The 19,896-nt window shown below is 40.1% G+C and overlaps 5 protein-coding genes across 5 annotated transcripts; 2 read left to right on the forward strand and 3 right to left on the reverse strand.

The window, feature by feature from the left end:
- Positions 1–2,361: 2,361 nt before the first annotated feature.
- Positions 2,362–4,290, reverse strand: calhm1b (calcium homeostasis modulator 1b; the record flags this gene model as incomplete). Its single annotated transcript, XM_079500421.1, has 2 exons — positions 2,362–2,859; positions 3,745–4,290. 2 exons carry the CDS (start codon positions 4,288–4,290, stop codon positions 2,362–2,364), a joined length of 1,044 nt encoding a protein of 347 aa, XP_079356547.1.
- A 2,605-nt stretch (positions 4,291–6,895) lies between these two features.
- On the forward strand, positions 6,896–9,089 carry LOC306921343 (inositol 1,4,5-trisphosphate receptor-interacting protein-like; the record flags this gene model as incomplete). Its single annotated transcript, XM_079498454.1, has 1 exon — positions 6,896–9,089. One exon carries the CDS (start codon positions 6,896–6,898, stop codon positions 9,080–9,082), a length of 2,187 nt encoding a protein of 728 aa, XP_079354580.1. The 3' UTR covers positions 9,083–9,089.
- Positions 9,090–9,464: 375 nt separating this feature from the next.
- LOC306922654 (zona pellucida sperm-binding protein 3-like) lies at positions 9,465–12,859 on the reverse strand. Its single transcript, XM_079500408.1, has 9 exons — positions 12,233–12,859; positions 11,649–11,997; positions 11,208–11,320; positions 10,890–10,999; positions 10,604–10,769; positions 10,384–10,510; positions 10,210–10,298; positions 10,064–10,137; positions 9,465–9,688 (listed from the first exon to the last, which is right to left on the reverse strand). Exons 1-9 carry the CDS (start codon positions 12,814–12,816, stop codon positions 9,543–9,545), a joined length of 1,758 nt encoding a protein of 585 aa, XP_079356534.1. The 5' UTR covers positions 12,817–12,859; the 3' UTR covers positions 9,465–9,542.
- A 2,049-nt stretch (positions 12,860–14,908) lies between these two features.
- LOC306921344 (inositol 1,4,5-trisphosphate receptor-interacting protein-like) lies at positions 14,909–15,688 on the forward strand (the record flags this gene model as incomplete). Its single annotated transcript, XM_079498455.1, has 1 exon — positions 14,909–15,688. The coding sequence occupies one exon, from the start codon at positions 14,909–14,911 to the stop codon at positions 15,686–15,688; it is 780 nt and encodes a 259-aa protein (XP_079354581.1).
- A 383-nt stretch (positions 15,689–16,071) lies between these two features.
- Positions 16,072–19,472, reverse strand: LOC306922653 (uncharacterized protein). Its single transcript, XM_079500407.1, has 9 exons — positions 18,832–19,472; positions 18,255–18,603; positions 17,821–17,933; positions 17,505–17,614; positions 17,222–17,387; positions 17,002–17,128; positions 16,828–16,916; positions 16,682–16,755; positions 16,072–16,317 (listed from the first exon to the last, which is right to left on the reverse strand). Exons 1-9 carry the CDS (start codon positions 19,425–19,427, stop codon positions 16,160–16,162), a joined length of 1,782 nt encoding a protein of 593 aa, XP_079356533.1. The 5' UTR covers positions 19,428–19,472; the 3' UTR covers positions 16,072–16,159.
- Positions 19,473–19,896: the final 424 nt, after the last annotated feature.

Genomic DNA, 19,896 nt, shown 5'->3' on the forward strand with positions numbered 1-19,896 from the left:
CCATTTTCATTCATCCCCATCCTAATTGTGACATCACCGCTGAATACCTAGGAACAGCTGGGCTGGCTACACAGATGCTGGCCCTAGTATAGGGCATAGCAGTGGGCGTGGGTTTCTGGTGCCACAAATAAATTGCCCATTAATTTTCCCCAAATATTTATATCAATTATTTTAAGCCTAGAATCAAGCTAGAATGAAAGGCAAATGAATTGTTATCTATTATGATTTGTACTGTATTGTACGGAGCCCCTGAATGGCCATGCATTCAAAATATATTTTATCTCGTCCGTACAAGATAATATCTCGTCCGTACAAGATATTATCTCGTCCGTACAAGATATTATCTCGTCCGGACAAGATGATTATTATCTCGTCCGGACAAGATAATATCTTAGAGCAACTACACAAGCCTCAACAAATTGTACTGTTCCCAAGTGTAAGAACTAATTCACACAGACAGTCTGCCTTCTCAGTAAAGTGGGCAAACCTTTGGAACTCTTTGCCTACGGTTCTAAAACTAGAGAAGGATGGTAATGTGTTTTACACATTAGGACTCAAACTATCAAATCAAATGTGCTCACATGTATAGTTTCTGACTGCTGGTTACCTGAATGATGTCTACTTTTATTTTGTTTCACAAGTTAATGTAATGGGTATGTTTTTGATGTAAAATATTGCTAGTATATATTCCTTATTTATTTTATTTTTTGTACTTTAATTGGGTTTTTAGACTAGTGTTATTGTATTTTTTGAAAAGTCTCCTGTGGACTCGTGCTAATACACTGTAAGCAACGCATCTACAAATTGTACAATTGTGCAATGTGATTGTGATGTCCATGTCAAATATATATAAACATAATGTAACCTATGAGCACTCCCTGGTTATATACTCAATGAAAACACCCTTGCATTGAACATTTCTTAACGTGGAATGAGAACAAATCTCATCTCAGTTTGTTTCATAAAACCGAGAATGTCAAACATGAAGGTGATAATATTGCTTAAGTTTTGTATGATAATCAGAGCGTGCCTGTAAAGAAGCAGAGAGAGAGAGAGAGAGAGAGAGAGAGAGAGAGAGAGAGATGCAAATATTGACTGTGGTTTCTTTGGCCTGGCTTTGCATGTATTTTCACAGGTTTAGCATCAGGTATGCCCTGATGCCCAATGCTGTGTAGTTGGATGGAAATCCTGCTTAGATGAGGTTGATTAATGTCATTCACAACAATAAAGTAGAGGGAATGCAGACCTCTGTCAGGGCAGGGCAAGTGTGTTCTGAACTCTGCCTGTAGTTATGAAATAATCACATAAAAAGTTTTCATGGTGGAGAAAATAGAGGCGATTAAGTATTTCTTGCCTGTCTAGTTATGTGATTTATGTATGTAGGGACTACTGTATATCAAAATAATAAACACAATGAAATGCAGATATCAATATTTATTATTCTCAAAAACAGGTTATACATATTCTTAACAATTGCAATACTGCAAATAGACACATTTTTCATCAATTTGTCATAAATACTATAAATACTAATTGAATATGAATTAATCATCATTGAACATGTTCTTGATTCAGATTTCAGTTACTTACAGTAAGAAAGATGTCAGGGAATGTCCTGGGGACTGGATCCAAAAGGATCTATAACGATGATTGATCAGTGCCTGGGGAATAATGGGCTATGGTAGCATATATAGACCAATATGCTTCAATGTGTTTACGTCATGTCTACCAGTTACAAGTTTCCAGAATGCTCAGGCAATGTGACAGTATAATGAAGTTAGTAGAAGTTATATGCTATACTTGTTCTTGGTAGTGTGCTTTCATCAATAATCCAGGCCTTTGTTTTTGAAGACAGTGCTGAACAGTCAAAATGATGAGAATTGGACTACACCCAGCACCTGTGATGCACCTATGCTATGTTTGTTTTTCAATATTCTGTATGCAAGACAGAAATAACAAACATATGATAGTAGACAAAGATTTACCTGACAACCGGATAATCTTTCATTTTGGCTATTATATCTAACATGCTATTTAGGGGTCAACTGAGACTGAGATAGTTTCAATATTATGTTCGACCATTTGTGTACACCATTGTACTAAAGAATGACAACCTATTTATGTTTCTATGTACCAAAGAATGACAATACTAATACAGTACATCTAATATTTTTCCCAAAATAGCAAATGTGACGTGTTTCGAGCTTGTATATCTGCTATTTTCAAAACACTTTCAGAAACGGGGCTCTAAATGGTATTTATTTGATTCATAAAACACAAGTTTAATGAGACTATAGCGAATAACCCAAACGTCCTAACAGCTAGCAGCAGCCCTGATCTATGCGAGAGCTTTTGAAATGGTTAAACCTTGCTGTAATACACTGCCCACTCCTTTTTCTCTACATCATGGGCGTGTCCATTAGCTAACATGTTTGGCCCTCCGTTGGCCTCTGCGTTCTCCTGGCCGTCTGGCTGATCCTTTCTCAGAGCCAGAGGAGGCTTACAGGTGTGCCAGTTCCACAACACTTTATTCATATCATCCTGGGCTCGTATACCAAGAAGCTTGTCTTCATCACTTCTCTTGTCTTCAGCCTCGTCGTCGTTGTCGTCCCCGCTGGACTGATGGCGGTGGAAGCTGCGCATCTCTCCGCTGACGCTCTCAAAGTACTGGTGGATGCAGACCTTGGCGAAGCTCTTGGCGTGCTCTTTGCAGGTGTCGTCGAACAGCTTGCGCTCAATGTCGATGTAGTGTGACCAGTACTTGGTCTTGAGGAAGGCAGCCTGAGTGAAGCATGGTCGAATGGCCCGAATCATGAAGGCCAAGAAGGTCATTATGAGCAAGAACAGCCATCCACATGCCTGCAACAGATATGTGATGTGTAGCAGATTACGGAACATAGTGTAGGCTACCATGTAAATGACTTGGAATAGGTGTCTATTGATAAGTGTATAGATGTATTAATGGACATGTAATGTAAAATGTAATGCAAAGAAAATGGCAATATCCCCTGTGATAAAAAAAAAAAGGCCACAGCCTTTCTATGCCAATAAAGGCGAAGGGTTTGCAGTCTAAATTGTTTATTTGAGAGGAATTGTAAGATGGAAAGATGTTTGTTTATATACATTTTTTTAAATAATAATTTGAGGAGATCTCATGAGGCCCCTTGACTGTTTGAGGCCTCAAATGGAATGGAAAGCTGTTTATGTATATTTAAAAAAAATAAACACACACACAGTCACACACACACACACAAAGGCCTAACCTTGCTTACAGCAAAAAAAGGACTTGATATACTTTTGTGTGTGCGTGGACTACAATATGAGGAGAATTGGCAAACATTTTGTGATTATGAGAAGTACGGTCGGGGACATATGTGAAAAGTGGATGGTTGCCTAGACAGAACCACGAGCAATTTTTGTAGCAAGTTGGGAGAGAATTAGATTACTGCTTGGCTCTGAGTTTGTAGGCCACTGCTGGGGTGCAGGCTTCAATATCAAGCAAGATATTTGCATTCCAAGAGCCTCAACATTTTTTTGTCAGTGTGTGAGAAGAAAATATAACATTTAATCACATTCCTTATTCATTGATATGTGTCTGCATTTCTCCATTTGTAACTCTGAGAGGGTTCAAATGGACCCTTACAGATCTATTAGGTTCCACTTGTAGATTCTCTTGCAGAGTAAAATGAACACTGAGGAGTTTACTGTGTCGTATGTACATGGAGAGCAGTGATGACCACCTACCTGTGATATGCACTTGATGTATCGTGTTGCTGCCTCTCGCACATCATCCTGGTGAAACAGGTCCTTGCATGGGATCTTTGCCAGCCATTTCATCCTCTCTGTCTCCGACATACCGCTAGTGAGACTGGTGTTTGTCAACTGTTCAATATCCAGGTTGATGCTGAAAGCACACAGGAAGCTCTTCCCATCCATCAGAGTCACAGATACCCACACCGCGGGTGCTATCAGGGAGCGCTGCGTGATTGAACAGAACATGTAGCGGAGGATCGCTGGGTCCTTCTTCCGTTTCCCCATGGGTCTCTTCCACTCCTCGGCGAGCATGGACACGTTATTGTTCAATACAAAACCTAACATAAAGAACCATATTGGTGGAATAACGAGTAGTCCAATCCCATAGCTGTAGTTGTATTCTGGTATACATGGGCAGCTGATCTCAAAGGCAGCATACATCTGTGCACTAGCGAGGGCCATTATACCACAGATGCCATTCATGAAAGACTCCTGGTTGGACTGGAGGAACTGGAACATCATACGAAACTTATCCATCTTGAGCGTTGTAGTATTTGCTTTTCAAAATGATCAAATCTGCAGTAATGATTGGACAATTGTTAGAAATCAACCCATGTGAGAAGCAATGGGCCACATAAAACAAGTGTGAGCTTGAACCATTTGTGCTATGCCCTCTGAGAAAACGTAGATGCATAAGAATTATGATTTGTGTGAACCATAACTAATAGATCTATTCTAACCACATTTGAAACACACATAATTTTAATGATTTGATGGATAATTCCTGGTTTGAACCATTTTCACTATGCCCGTGAAATATGTCTAGAGTACACACGCATCATTTTAATGATTTGATGGATAATTCCTGGCAAAAATAATTCATGTGCCATCAGTTTTTGATTAAATGCAAAGAATTCCCATCTCTTACCTAATGTCCTTTAGAAATTCCTGTTTCCAGCGTGGAAATATACTTTCAAACGTAGGTCTGTACGTCTCCTTGGATGACTCTGTCCGTTGTGGAACTCTCTACAGAGACCTTGAAAGCAGACCGCATCATTTGTCATCATGCCACTCCCTTCACCTGTGCTTCAGTGCTGCTGTTATGTAACAATCACATCTCTTTTCACACACCACTTGTGGTGGAAGAAGTACTCGCACGTTTTACTTAATTAAAAGTATCAATACTGCAATGTAGAAACAAATGCTTCATGAGTAAGAGCACAAAAGTATTGGCATCAATATACTAAGTATTTGTACCCAAAGTAAAGGTACTCATTGTGCAGAATGTCCCATTTCATTTCACCAGTTCAAAATGTATAAAAATCTCGATTTGACGCATTGTGAGCTTGTAGATCTTCTATTTTCAAATGGCCGAAATATAAATATAGGGCTGAAGTGGTTAATGTTTTGTGATAATAATCTAAATCTGCAAAGTAACTAGTAACAGTGGAGTAAAAGTACAATATTTTCCTCTGAGATGTAGTGGAGCAGAAGTGTAGTAGAAGTAAAAGAATTGGAAAATTGGAAATATGCCAGAAAATTTAAACAAAATCCTCAAAAGTGCACTCAAGTACATGTAATTGAGTAAATGTACTTAGTTACTTTACACCAGTGCACAGTGCACACCACACCCGTTTCACAAATGAATTAACATATAACGTGCCTTACAGATTCTGCTCAATTATGCGTTAACATAATTAACTTGGATTTTCTGAATTGGGTTAGTAAGTAATATGATTTATTTAAAGGTATAGGCCTACTTGAAACATGGCCTGAACAAACATGTTGAGCCGTATCAACACAATATTCTAGACATGCAAAACATGGCCCCAGCCCATTCAAATGACAGTGGCTTTGGCTTTGTATACCAGAGTTGTTCAATCAATCTGTTTCAGACAATGCCAACAACAAAATGGTTTCCTCAAAAATGCACTTTAAATTTAAACTGTAAAATCATGATCATTTATCATGTTAAACTACCACTCGGGGAGACACAAGGCAGGGGCTTAATTGTTACCTCTTTGATGGATAGAAACCATGTCTCATATACCATTAGGTGTTTGTTTAGCAGTGCACTCTTTGATAGATAGATAGATAGATAGATAGATAGATAGATAGATAGATAGATAGATAGATAGATAGATAGATAGATAGCTTTATTGTCATTCAGCAGATACATAAAATGCATAAGAGAACGAAATGCCGTTTCACTGGCTTTTAGTATGCTAGTTAAAAGAGAGCTAAAATACTATTAAAATAAACAAATAAATTAAAAAGCACCATTAGTTCATTGAGAGACAGATATTGCACAACAGGAGTCCTTATAGCAGCATATAGGGGGAAAAGGTTAGGGGATATTGCACTTGTTAAAAAGTCTAATGGCTTGGGGGAAAAAGCTCTTGGAAAAGATAAGTTCTTGGCCAGACATCTCTGTATAGTAATAATACTCCATGATATTATAATTGTAATATCAAATTCATTCAACTCCTAGGACACAATATTACAAAGTAAATGGTCTGTATCAGATTCTGACAACATAAAGTATAATGGTGAACTGTACAGGACTGCAACAGGAAGTGTGCTCTCAAACCGTTTTTGGCTATGCATGCATCACACAGAAAAGGATCACACCATTGCACACAGGGGCACATGCAGTAACACAGGAAATACGTGACGAAAGATAGACAACTTACAACTGCATCTAAAATAGGAAGAGACTAACAAAGCCTATTGCTGTCACTTACGCTTAGTCTAGTTTCCTCCTCTCTGGCTATTCATTGATGAACAGAAGGTTGTGATATTCTACATCAATACTGGTAAGTTTTATTGTCACAGTAGATGTTATGTGCCATAATTAATTACTGACAATAGTGTGCACATGAGGATACTTTAAAATGATGTTAAATGCCTAAATTGTAAGGAAATGACTTATTTATTTGCATCAACCTTATATACCAATATGAACATGTAATCTTTTTTATACAATTGTTTTCTTTTGTTCTTATGTCATGGGAAATGGAGAGCTATTCTTTTAAATCATTACACATACTATTACAGTATTATGGCAATTGTAATAATCAATACTGAGTATGGCTTTGTTCTGTATGATCAATTCCCAGACTCGAAGATTCACAGATAAGATATGCAGGATACTCTCCTTCGAGTGTTTCTGGTGGCTCTGGGTCTGATCATCTATCCAAGGGAGGACCCCAGGATTGACGAACTGGATAACAAAATCACATTAGACATTCAGCGTGAAGAACGGTTGCTGAGAGAAGGGGAGAGGCTCGACCAGGAAGTGGCATCCATCCATCAAATGACAGAAGTTGAAGAAGAGGGACCTCGATTTGACCTAAATAACTTAAATAACCTAAATAACAAAATCACATTAGACATTCAGCGTGAAGAACGGTTGCTGAGAGAAGGGGAGAGGCTCGACCAGGAAGTGGCATCCATCCATCAGAAAATGACAGAAGTTGAAGAAGAGGGACCTCGATTTGACCTAAATAACTTTCACAAGCAACCAAGTGAGGCTGAAGTTTCCATTGAGCCTGACAATCAAGGTGCTGAAAATGATGTGTTGCCATTGGCAGAAGATTTAATTCCCACTAACTACAATCATTCCCAACTAGACAAAATCTATGATAAGTTACCAACTGAAGATCATACAGGTATACTGGATCTACACATGTCACGAGAGGATGCGGGTAAACCTGAAATAGACCCAAAGCCTCCCCAGATAGGCCTTGAGGACAAACCAATAAGTGGGCCCCATGTAAATGGACAATTTAAACTGAATGATAGCCCCTCTCCAGACAATAAAGAGACAGCTTCCTCTCTTGGACCAAGTATGTTATCAGGGCTTGAGATAGGGGAAGTATTTATTTCAGAGCAGGAAGGGTCACAATTACAACTCCTTGTTAAGACAACAGAGGAAATCCATGTAGATATTGACTGGGAAGAGGACTATTTGTGGTACATATGCAATATTTTCTCATTTATCTCCATGATTCGTTTCTTCAGAAAATGCCTGTCAAGACATTCTCAACAGAAAACCAAAGTTGGTAGTGCTGAAGATACTAACATGAGAGTATACATCTCTGGAGAAGTGTTTGTGCCAGACAGTAAAACTCTACAATATTTTCATGCTACATGCATCAGAACTTTACCTAATAAGCGTTGGACCACAGGTGATTTTTTGAAGGAGTTTGCAAATGACCTATTGCAGACCATGAGGACCACGAATGACATGAAAGGCATGATGATAGAAGACTTAAAGGTGGTGGAGGACGTGAAGGATATATACGAAATCATCGTCCCATTTAAACCATCAAAGCCATATAGTTTTCAGTGCCAATTTGGGAGCGACCTGAAAAATTACAGACAAGATCTACAAGATTGTGGTCAAATTAAGATTGTGGAAAATGTTAAGAGTCAAAATGGCTGCCACTGTGAAAAATCAAACTTGGGAGATGATGTTCTATGCCTACTCCATTGTGAACATCAGACAGGCCATGAAAAAACAGATGTTTTCAATGGCCCTCTATGCATGAAGAACACCCCTTTTCTTTCAAAAACTCAAGTTATTAAAGGGTTTCAAAGTACTATTAGAAAGGCATGGGCACAGATTTCCCATAAATATGAGTTTGAACTGAACTTTTGCAACTTAGATGCCGCTGGTGCTCTGGTAGTTCGATTCAGATCCGGGAAGAAGATACGTTTCAACATCAACCCTGTGGTGGAATTTAACACAGATGCTTTTTTCTCCGCTTCTTGCTTCTCAAAAGACTTCCCAGACACTTGGTGGCCACTCTCCCTAACCATCCTGGAGGATCGTTTCTTAAGACATCTCTCCAGAAGTCTACCTCAAAACTCATGTCACATTCAGGCTCTTGAAATTGTACTTTTCCTTCACAGAAAGCAGAATGCACTGACAGAAAGAAGTGCACTTGAAGATTTTCACTTCAAAACCGCCCTAGTGCATCTGCTTTTGAAAACCGATCCACTGCAGTGGCATCTGGACTTCTTGGACAGTAGGTTGCAGGAGTTGTTGGCAGCCATAGGGGAAAGCCTTAGGCAGAGACAGATGCATCATGTTCTTATTGGGAACCCTTTGGCTCAAAGTTACATTGAACTGCCAGCTGCTGTGGTTAATGCAAAGCCAGTGAATCTCTTCCACCACCTTGTGGTCAATGATACCCTCTACACCAAAACCTTTAACCATTTCCATGAGATGCTCAAAAACAGCCCTATAGTAATACAGGATTATGTGCCAAGTTCAGTCCACATACACAAGAGCGCCATGGGGTGTGTTTATTCCAGCTCATGAAATTATGTATTTGGGCACACAAGGCTCTGCAATAACCAGTTTGTGGAACCAGTCATTGCTGCTGGTATAGAGTTCAAATTGTTGAGGAATGGATACATTTATACTTGGTTGAACCTGTGTTTTGTCTGAAAATTAAAGTTGGTTTCACAATGTAACCAAGTTTGCCAGTTGTCTTACTTGGTTCCTGTCATTCTATCTAACAAGAGCCATTTCTCACTCACGTCTCAAACTTCAGTAGACAAGCCAATGATAAACCCTTTTCAGGTCTAAATCCCAAATTAGAATGCACCAAGACAATTATGTTTGGGTACATACAATTAACTTAGTATGCATGCTGTGATGAGTCAGGCTGGCTAAAATGAACATTCAGAGAAGTAAAGTATTAAGAGTTATGATTTTTATTTGATTTTAACAAGTTGTGAATTTTGTTAACATTCAAGCAGTGATATTCCATTGAACTCTATTCATTCTCCCAGTGATTTAGGAAGTCAGCATAGTTCTCTGGTTCTCCTTCCACCATCTCAGGCCCAATGCTTTTGGACCGAGGCGTCATCTTGCTACCACCATCGGTAACCTCCCAAGCAGGACTGGACACCATAGGTGTTTCTGTGAAAGAATATGGAGACATGTTTTACAGCAAGACTGCTTGAATATGAGAATATGTTGTAACATTAATGCCATGAATTACAGGAAAAGTAGCATTTCACTTTCTTTTACAAGGCCACTGGTTCTTAACCACTTCAAGTAAAGGGTCAGCTCAGTACAAATCCCTTTACTGAAAATTGAAAGACTGATGGCAATTTGCATTCTTGCTAAAGCTGATGCATTTACACTGTCACTACATTCATTAATTTGGGCCAGATCCTGTCCAAATAAATATAAGGAAAATGGCTCATCTACAAACAAGCTTCCTTGAGCTTGTAGAGTTGCCATTTTTTGGTGAGTGTTGGATTAAAGTTGTAACAGAACCAGTAAACGTACCCCTTGGCTGTAGTGGGGAGCAGGAGTCAGGACAGCAGGCGCATGCAGAGTGTTTGGCATACAACTCCTTCCACCTAAAGAGGGATCGCAACTTAGTACATTTTGGCATACAGAACAATCTCATATTACTGCAAACGTGAACTAACCTTCCGGTTCTCAAGTCAAAATTACATGTCCGTGAACTTGGAGTGGCTTCCAATTTCCCCACACTTATGTCACAATGCAGGTACATAAGCTGCAAGCAAAGGAATACAAAGTATTGCATCATTAGTCCATTACTTCGATTCCCCATGTTACAGCAACTACAGCTCAGACTATACCTTTGATGGGTTACTTAAAGTCTCCTTAAATCTGAAGGCACCAATGCAAAACTTCTGTACTGTCCTTGGAGTGTTTTCAAGGAGCTTGAACTTTGACTGTGTAGTCAGCATGCCATCAGTCATACAACTGTAAGAGAAATGTGTAGGAGTCAGGCAAATGTGGTCCTGAAGCACATGTCAATATGGATGTTCCTGAAACAGCAAAGCATTTTGAAATTACCCTTGGTTGGCAATCACGGTGTATTGAGGTGTGGATCTTGGGTCTGGGCCGTCAGTCACAAAGCACTCGTTGATGTAAAGCCTGTCCCCTGACTTTGGAGAAGACAGCACAGCCTCAAAGCACATTGGCGTTCCCATGGTGAAGATGTTGATATCATTCCCAGATTCTGGGGGAAAAGAAAAAGTAGATTTTCGTCAAGAAAATATTTGGTTAGCACAAGTTCTCATGTGTCTTATAGGCTCCATATTCAAATTAAGGCATTTTATTTAAAGTGACAATAACATACCATCCATAACACTGAGGGATACACCAGTAGTCTGTTTTGAGTTGAGCCGTCTATAAACTTGTAGTACTGGTAGTGTAGGCCTATATCCAGCTCTAAAGGAATGATGGAACCTGCAAAAGTCAAATTTTGGTTAAAACTCACTCCAACTTTCAGGTTTACCCAAGACTCAAACCCAGGTTCCCTGCAAATGGCTAGAATTCTGAGCCAATGAACACACCTGCTTGCTTAGGCAGGGGAGAAATTAAATGCAGTAGTGTTAACTATCCTTATAACCACACAATCTAAATTTAAATTAATAGAAGTTAATACAGGACTTACCTGTGATAGCGGCATCCTATAGAAACGTCAAAGGAAGGTTCCCTCACAATTCCATTTATAGTATTTGGACGGTAGTGGATGAGGTTGGAGACGAGAAACTCATTTTCAGTGCTCTGGAATTTGACATAGACCAAACATTATGCGGCTGCCACTACATTTGAAGAGTGCAATAAAGTCTGCAGTGTTAGTTCTGAGTCTGTTCACAGAGAAGATTGTGTGCACATCTCAATGCCTATATTCAGGCCAGGTGCTGGATGTCAGGCATCAAGGCAAACATCAAAGAAGAGGAAGAACATCCGTAAAGTAAGTCTCGGAGCTCTACAAACTGGTGTGCGGATGTTCTTCCTCTTTGGAGTTCTGAGTCTGTACCATGCAACCAAATTGACTTGTGGTTACATTGTACAGACAGGTTGAACCCCCCCCCCCCCCACCACCACCAACCTCATTGTGGAAACCACAGTCACTCTGCAGCAAGTAGAGGAGGTAGAAGTAGTCCTTGGACGCTTGATTGACAGGACAGGAGCCCAGTTTCAGATTCTTGTACGCATCGAAGGTACTAAACAGTTCTCTCCTGACCCTGACATACATTCTATCAATGTGACACAGAACCTCAAACTGTTGGGGTCGGGTTGTTGGAGCAGGTGTAGGCGGAGCAGTCACACGCAGCATTTGCTTAATCCGAGCTGGCAGCACACGGGCCCCATTCTCTGGCCTGAAGAGGCGTTTGAAGTCGTGGTAGTGGTAGCCAGAGACACGCACAAACTCTGGAAGCACCTGGGCTGTAGTTGGGCTGTGACGATGAAATTTCGATTAAGTGTCAAATATTGTAATTGAGTTTGGATTGAACATAAATTGAAATTTTCCATTTACCCTTTGTAAACAAACAGTCCACTTCAATAAATAAATTACATATTTAATATTTAAGTGTAATAGCAGTCAACATGTGCTTGTAGACATTTCCACTATTTGAACATTGAAAGAATTATGTAAAATTTCAAATAATTGTGATTAAATCATAGGCTTACAGGGTTGCAGGTGTAATCTGCGGGCTCTGCTGAGTTTGAGAAGACATCCCAAGTATCTGCGGGCTCTGCTGAGTTTGAGAAGACATCCCAAGTATCTGCGGGCTCTGCTGAGTTTGAGAAGACATCCCAAGCATCTGCGGGCTCTGCTGAGTTTGAGAAGACATCCCAAGTATCTGCGGGCTCTGCTGAGATTGAGAAGACATCCCTAGTATCTGCGGGCTCTGCTGAGTTTGAGAAGACATCCCTAGTATCTGCGGGCTCTGCTGAGTTTGAGACGACATCCCAAGTAGCTGCTGGCTCTGCTGAGATTGAGAAGACATCCCAAGTATCTGCTGGCTCTGCTGAGATTGAGAAGATTTAAACTGCCTGGGGATTGGACTCGTGGGAAAAGGCAAAGGCCTTCTTTTTGGTGGGAACGCAGGCATCCTCGCTTTAGCTTCATCTGCCAAGACATGCTCCAGATGCAGCCATTCCAAATCAGGATCATCAGCACTTTCATCAAATAAATTAATAAATTCCTGGGTACTAACAAGCACAGAGGAATACAACAGAGCGAAGAGCAAGCCCACACTGCATAACACCATTGCGAATGACTGAGACAGCTGCCCCAACAAGCTTCATGAAGAGGCTGTTGTTCACTCTGGATTTTATAGTGTGCGCTTTCAATTACCACAGCTGGTGATAGTCCACAATTAAGGAGAACCAATGAGACGTAAGCAACACTAAGCACCATGGAATTCCAATGGGTTTTCAACCAGTGGTCCAGGGACCACCAGTGGTCCTTGAGGAGGTTCCAGTTGGTCCCCAGCTAAATTATGGAGAGTTGGAAACCAAATGGTTCTTATTGGATCTTTATTATTGTTAAACATCTGCATTACTTAATTTACAAGAAGTCTACACAATTAGAGAATGTATTATTATTATTATTATTATTATTCTGAACGTGTGCCTGTTATCTCTCCTAATGGTACCAATTAACATCAATACAGCATCGAATTGTGGACAAAATCTTATCCAACAACTAAACACAATATTCTTTAGTTTTGGGTCTCTGACTGTCGTATGTGAGTGTGTATTATAATGATTAATTCCTAATCATTATAATAATGTATACAAATAAAGAATTTATATTTTTCACAATTTGTACAGCATGACAGTACAGTCATGCTGTACAAAATGGTATTGATAAAAAACTGGCACTTTAAGTTCTCACACGTGCAGACAGACACGCACGCACGCATGCACGCGCACACACACACACACACACACACACACACACACACACACACACACACACACACACACACACACACACACACACACACACACACACACACACACACACACACACACACACACACACACACACAAAGGTTATAATAGTTAACTAAAACTAACTAAAAAACGAAAACTAGAATTTAAAACACACACACACACACACACACACACACACACACACCAAGGTTATAATAGTTAACTAAAACTAACAAAGAAAACGAAAAATAAATTAAAAACGATAACTAAACTGAAACTGTATTGTGTGTTCACAAAACTAACTGAAATTATAGAAAAAATACCCTTAGTTATAGTTTTAGTTTTTATAGTTTTAGTTATAGTTTTTTAGTTTAAAAAATATAAAACTAAACTATAACTAAACTAAAACTAAGCATTTCACCTAAATAAAAACTAAATAAAAACTAGCAAACCCGCTCTAAAAACGAACTAAAACTAACTGAATTAGAAAGAAAAAAAAGCCAAAACTAACTAAAACTAAACTATAATGAAAAAACCAAAACTATTATAACCTTGACACACACACACAGATCAACATGGAATGAATTCTGTACTGGCCATATATGGAGAGTGTCTACAGGGTTTGATGAGGTCAGATCAACATATGGAATGTCAGAACAGGAAGGACGGGTGGGAGAGGATCAACATACTGTATGTCAGAACAGGTCAGCTCCATATATGGAGATCTAAGGGTTTGAGGTCAGATGTAGAGTTGCTGGCCGGCAACAGATCTAGGTGATGATCCAGTCTTTCCCAGGTATGGTAATCCAGGGTTAGAAGAGGTCAGTGTTGTGATCTTCATATATGGAGATGGCCATATTTGGTGGCGTGGCCGTGACGTGTCATGAGGGATGACCATATGGAGACGTGATGTCACGAGGCGTGACCATCAGGTCGCTTCTCGCCCTCAGGCGTAATACTGGTAATATATTGTGTGGTTATTAATTACACATCACAAAATTGTGGGTTGTTTGTTTCATATTTGATTAATACGTTTAAACTATAAATGTATATGCGTGGGTGGGGCTTCGTCTTCTAACCGGATATTGTATAGCTATTAGTATTTATTTCAGAGCAGGAAGGGTCACAATTACAACTCCTTGCTAAGACAACAGAGGAGAGGAGAACGTGAAGGATATATACGTAATCATCGTCCCATTTAAACCATCAAAGCCATATAGTTTTCAGTGCCAATTTGGGAACGACCTGAAAAATTACCGACAAGATCTACAAGATTGTGGTCAAATTAAGATTGTGGAAAATGTTAAGAGTCAAAATGGCTGCCACTGTGAAAAATCAAACTTGGGAGATGATGTTCTATGCCTACTGCATTGTGAACATCAGAAAGGCCATGCAAAAACATGTTTTCAATGGCATATATGCATGAAGAACACCCCTTTTCTTTCAAAAACTCAAGTTATTAAAGGGTTTCAAAGTACTATTAGAAAGGCATGGGCACAGATTTCCCATAAATATGAGTTTGAGCTGAACTTTTGCAACTTAGATGCCGCTGGTGCTCTGGTAGTTCGATTCAGATCCGGGAAGAAGATACGTTTCAACATCAACCCTGTAGTGAAATTTAACACAGATGCTTTTCTCTCCGCTTCTTGCTTCTCAAAAGACTTCCCAGACACTTGGTGGCCACTCTCCCTAACCATCCTGGAGGATCGTTTCTTAAGACATCTCTCCAGAAGTCTACCTCAAAACTCATGTCACATTCAGGCTCTTGAAATTGTACTTTTCCTTCACAGAAAGCAGAATGCACTGACAGGAAGAAGTGCACTTGAAGATTTTCACTTCAAAACCGCCCTAGTGCATCTGCTTTTGAAAACCGATCCAATGCAGTGGCATCTGGACTTCTTGGACAGTAGGTTGCAGGAGTTGTTGGCAGCCATAGGGGAAAGCCTTAGGCAGAGACAGATGCATCATGTTCTTATTGGGAACCCTTTGGCTCAAAATTACATTGAACTGCCAGCTGCTGTGGTTAATGCAAAGCCAGTGAATCTCTTCCACCACCTTGTGGTCAATGATACCCTCTACACCAAAACCTTTAACCATTTCCATGAGATGCTCAAAAACAGCCCTATAGTAATACAGGATTATGTGCCAAGTTCAGTCCACATACACAAGAGTGCCATGGGGTGTGTTTATTCCAGCTCATGAAATTATGTATTTGGGCACACAAGGCTCTGCAATAACCAGTTTGTGGAACCAGTCATTGCTGCTGGTATAGAGTTCAAATTGTTGAGGAATGGATACATTTCAGTGATTATTTATACTTGGTTGAACCTGTTGTCTGAAAATTAAAGTTAGTTTCACAATGTAACCAAGTTTGCCAGTTGTCTTACTTGGTTCCTGTCATTCTATCTAACAAGAGCCATTTCTCACTCACGTCTCAAACTTCAGTAGACAAGCCAATGATAAACCCTTTTCAGGTCTAAATCCCAAATTAGAATGCACCAATACAATTATGTTTGGGTACATACAATTAACTTAGTATGCATGCTGTGATGAGTCAGGCTGGCTAAAATGAACATTCAGAGAAGTAAAGTATTAAGAGTTATGATTTTTATTTGATCATTTTAACAAGTTGTGAATTTTGTTAACATTCAAGCAGTGATATTCCATTGAACTCTATTCATTCTCCCAGTGATTTAGGAAGTCAGCATAGTTCTCTGGTTCTCCTTCCACCATCTCAGGCCCAATGCTTTTGGACCGAGGCGTCATCTTGCTACCACCATCGGTAACCTCCCAAGCAGGACTGGACACCATAGGTGTTTCTGTGAAAGAATCTGGAGACATGTTTTACAGCAAGACTGCTTGAATATGAGAATATGTTGTAGCATTAATGCCATGAATTACAGGAAAAGTAGCATTTCACTTTCTTTTACAAGGCCACTGGCTCTTAACCACTTAAAGTAAACAGGCTCAGCTCAGTACAAATCCCTTTACTGAAAATTGAAAGACTGATGGCAATTGCATTCTTGCTAAAGCTGATGCATTTACACTGTCACTACATTCATTAATTTGGGCCAGATCCTGTCCAAATAAATATAAGGAAAATGGCTCATCTACAAACAAGCTTCGTTGAGCTTATAGAGTTGCCATTTTTTGGTGAGTGTTGGATTAAAGTTGTAACAGAACTAGTAAACGTACCCCTTGGCTGTAGTGGGGAGTAGGAGTCAGGACAGCTGGCGCATGCAGAGTGTTTGGCATACAACTCCTTCCACCTAAAGAGGGATCGCAACTTAGTACATTTTGGCATACAGAACAATCTCATATTACTGCAAACGTGAACTAACCTTCCGGTTCTCAAGTCAAAATTACATGTCCGTGAACTTGGAGTGGCTTCCAATTTCCCCACACTTATGTCACAATGCAGGTACATAAGCTGCAAGCAAAGGAATACAAAGTATTGCATCATTAGTCCATTACTTCGATTCCCCATGTTACAGCAACTACAGCTCAGACTATACCTTTGATGGGTTACTTAAAGTCTCCTTAAATCTGAAGGCACCAATGCAAAACTTCTGTACTGTCCTTGGAGTGTTTTCAAGGAGCTTGAACTTTGACTGTGTAGTCAGCATGCCATCAGTCATACAACTGTAAGAGAAATGTGTAGGAGTCAGGCAAATGTGGTCCTGAAGCACATGTCAATATGGATGTTCCTGAAACAGCAAAGCATTTTGAAATTACCCTTGGTTGGCAATCACGGTGTATTGAGGTGTGGATCTTGGGTCTGGGCCGTCAGTCACAAAGCACTCGTTGATGTAAAGCCTGTCCCCCAACTTTGGAGAAGACAGCACAGCCTCAAAGCACATTGGCGTTCCCATGGTGAAGATGTTAATATCATTCCCAGATTCTGGGGGAAAAGAAAAAGTAGATTTTCATCAAGAAAATATTTGGTTAGCACAAGTTCTCATGTGTCTTATAGGCTCCATATTCAAATTAAGGCATTTTATTTAAAGTGACAACATACCATCCATAACACTGAGGGATACACCAGCAGTCTGTTTTGAGTTGAGCCGTCTATAAACTTGTAGTACTGGTAGTGTAGGCCTATATCCAGCTCTAAAGGAATGATGGAACCTGCAAAAGTCAAATTTTGGTTAAAACTCACTCCAACTTTCAGGTTTACCCAAGACTCAAACCCAGGTTCCCTGCAAATGGCTAGAATTCTGAGCCAATGAACACACCTGCTTGCTTAGGCAGGGGAGAAATTAAATGCAGTAGTGTTAAATATCCTTATAACCACACAATCTAAATGTATTAATAGAAGTTAATACAGGACTTACCTGTGATAGCGGCATCGTATAGAAACGTCAAAGGAAGGTTCCCTCACAATTCCATTTATAGTATTTGGACGGTAGTGGATGAGGTTGGAGACGAGAAACTCATTTTCAGTGCTCTGGAATTTGACAGACACCAAACATTATGCCACTACATTTGAAGAGTGCAATAAAGTCTGCAGTGTTAGTTCTGAGTCTGTTCACAGAGAAGATTGTGTGCACATCTCAATGCCTATATTCAGGCCAGGTGCTGGATGTCAGGCATCAAGGCAAACATCAAAGAAGAGGAAGAACATCCGTAAAGTAAGTCTCGGAGCTCTACAAACTGGTGTGCGGATGTTCTTCCTCTTTGGAGTTCTGAGTCTGTACCATGCAACCAAATTGACTTGTGGTTACATTGTACAGACAGGTTAAACCCCCCCCCCCCCAACCCCACCAACCTCATTGTGGAAACCACAGTCACTCTGCAGCAAGTAGAGGAGGTAGAAGTGGTCCTTGGACGCTTGATTGACAGGACAGGAGCCCAGTTTCAGATTCTTGTACGCATCGAAGGTACTAAACAGTTCTCTCCTGACCCTGACATACATTCTATCAATGTGACACAGAACCTCAAACTGTTGGGGTCGGGTTGTTGGAGCAGGTGTAGGCGGAGCAGTCACACTCAGCATTTGCTTAATCCGAGCTGGCAGCACACGGGCCCCATTCTCTGGCCTGAAGAGGCGTTTGAAGTCGTGGTAGTGGTAGCCAGAGACACGCACAAACTCTGGAAGCACCTGGGCTGTAGTTGGGCTGTGACGATGAAATTTCGATTAAGTGTCAAATATTGCAATCGAGTTTGGATTGAACATAAATTGAAATTTTCCATTTACCCTTTGTAAACAAACAGTCCACTTCAATAAAGAAATTACATATTTAAGTGTAATAGCAGTCAACATGTGCTTGTAGACATTTCCACTATTTGAACATTGAAAGAATTATGTAAAATTTCAAATAATTGTGATTAGATCATAGGCTTACAGGGTAGTACTCTGCGGGCTCTGCTGAGTTTGAGAAGACATCCCAAGTATCTGCGGGCTCTGCTGAGTTTGAGAAGACATCCCAAGTATCTGCGGGCTCTGCTGAGTTTGAGAAGACATCCCAAGTATCTGCGGGCTCTGCTGAGTTTGAGAAGACATCCCAAGTATCTGCGGGCTCTGCCAAGTTTGAGAAGACATCCCAAGTATCTGCGGGCTCTGCTGAGTTTGAGAAGACATCTCAAATATCTGCGGGCTCTGCTGAGTTTGAGAAGACATCCCAAGTATCTGCGGGCTCTGCTGAGATTGAGAAGACATCCCAAGTATCTGCTGGCTCTGCTGAGATTGAGAAGACTTAGACTGCTTTAGGTAGCCGGCTGGCATTGGACTCCTGGGAGAAGACACAGGCCTTCTTTTTGGTGGGAACGCACGCATCGCCACTTTAGCTTCATCTGCCAGGACATGCTCCAGATGCAGCCATTCCAAATCAGGATCAGGAACATCAGCACTGTCATCAAATACACTAATAAATTCCTGGGTACTAACAAGCACAGAGGAATACAACAGAGAGAAGAGCAAGCCCACACTGCATAAAACCATTGCGAATGACTGAGACAGCTGCCCCAACAAGCTTCATGAAGAGGCTGTTGTCCACTCTGGGTTTTATAGTGTGTGCTTTCAATTACCACAGCTGGTGATAGTCCACAATTAAGGAGAACCAATGAGAGCTAAATTATGGAGAGTTGGAAACCAAATGGTTCTTATTGGATCTTTATTATTGTTAAACATCTGCATTACTTAATTTACAAGAAGTCTACACAATTAGAGAATGTATTATTATTATTATTATTATTATTATTATGAACGTGTGCCTGTTATCTCTCCTAATGGTACCAATTAACATCAATACAGCATGGAATTGTGGACAAAATCTTATCCAACAACTAAACACAATATTCTTTAGTTTTGGGTCTCTGACTGTTGTATGTGAGTGTGTATTATAATGATTAATTCCTAATCATTATAATAATGTATACAAATATAAAGAATTTATATTTTTCACAATTGT

Source organism: Electrona antarctica, assembly GCF_951216825.1.
Source record: "Electrona antarctica genome assembly, chromosome: 4".
Taxonomy (NCBI): Eukaryota; Metazoa; Chordata; class Actinopteri; order Myctophiformes; family Myctophidae; genus Electrona; species Electrona antarctica.

What these genes read in the sequence shown, in the direction of transcription:
- LOC306922654 (XM_079500408.1), bottom strand. Translation starts at nt 12,816, where the DNA reads ATGGTGTTATGCAGTGTGGGCTTGCTCTTCGCTCTGTTGTATTCCTCT. An exon ending in ATCCCTCAGTGTTATGGATG is followed by an intron (nt 10,770 to 10,889) that starts GTATGTTATTGT and finishes CTTTTCCCCCAG; the next exon opens with AATCTGGGAATGATATCAAC. An exon ending in CTTTAAGTAACCCATCAAAG is followed by an intron (nt 10,299 to 10,383) that starts GTATAGTCTGAG and finishes CTTTGCTTGCAG; the next exon opens with CTTATGTACCTGCATTGTGA.
- LOC306922653 (XM_079500407.1), bottom strand. Translation starts at nt 19,427, where the DNA reads ATGGTTTTATGCAGTGTGGGCTTGCTCTTCTCTCTGTTGTATTCCTCT. An exon ending in ATACGATGCCGCTATCACAG is followed by an intron (nt 17,615 to 17,820) that starts GTAAGTCCTGTA and finishes TGACTTTTGCAG; the next exon opens with GTTCCATCATTCCTTTAGAG. An exon ending in CTCCCCACTACAGCCAAGGG is followed by an intron (nt 16,318 to 16,681) that starts GTACGTTTACTA and finishes ACATGTCTCCAG; the next exon opens with ATTCTTTCACAGAAACACCT.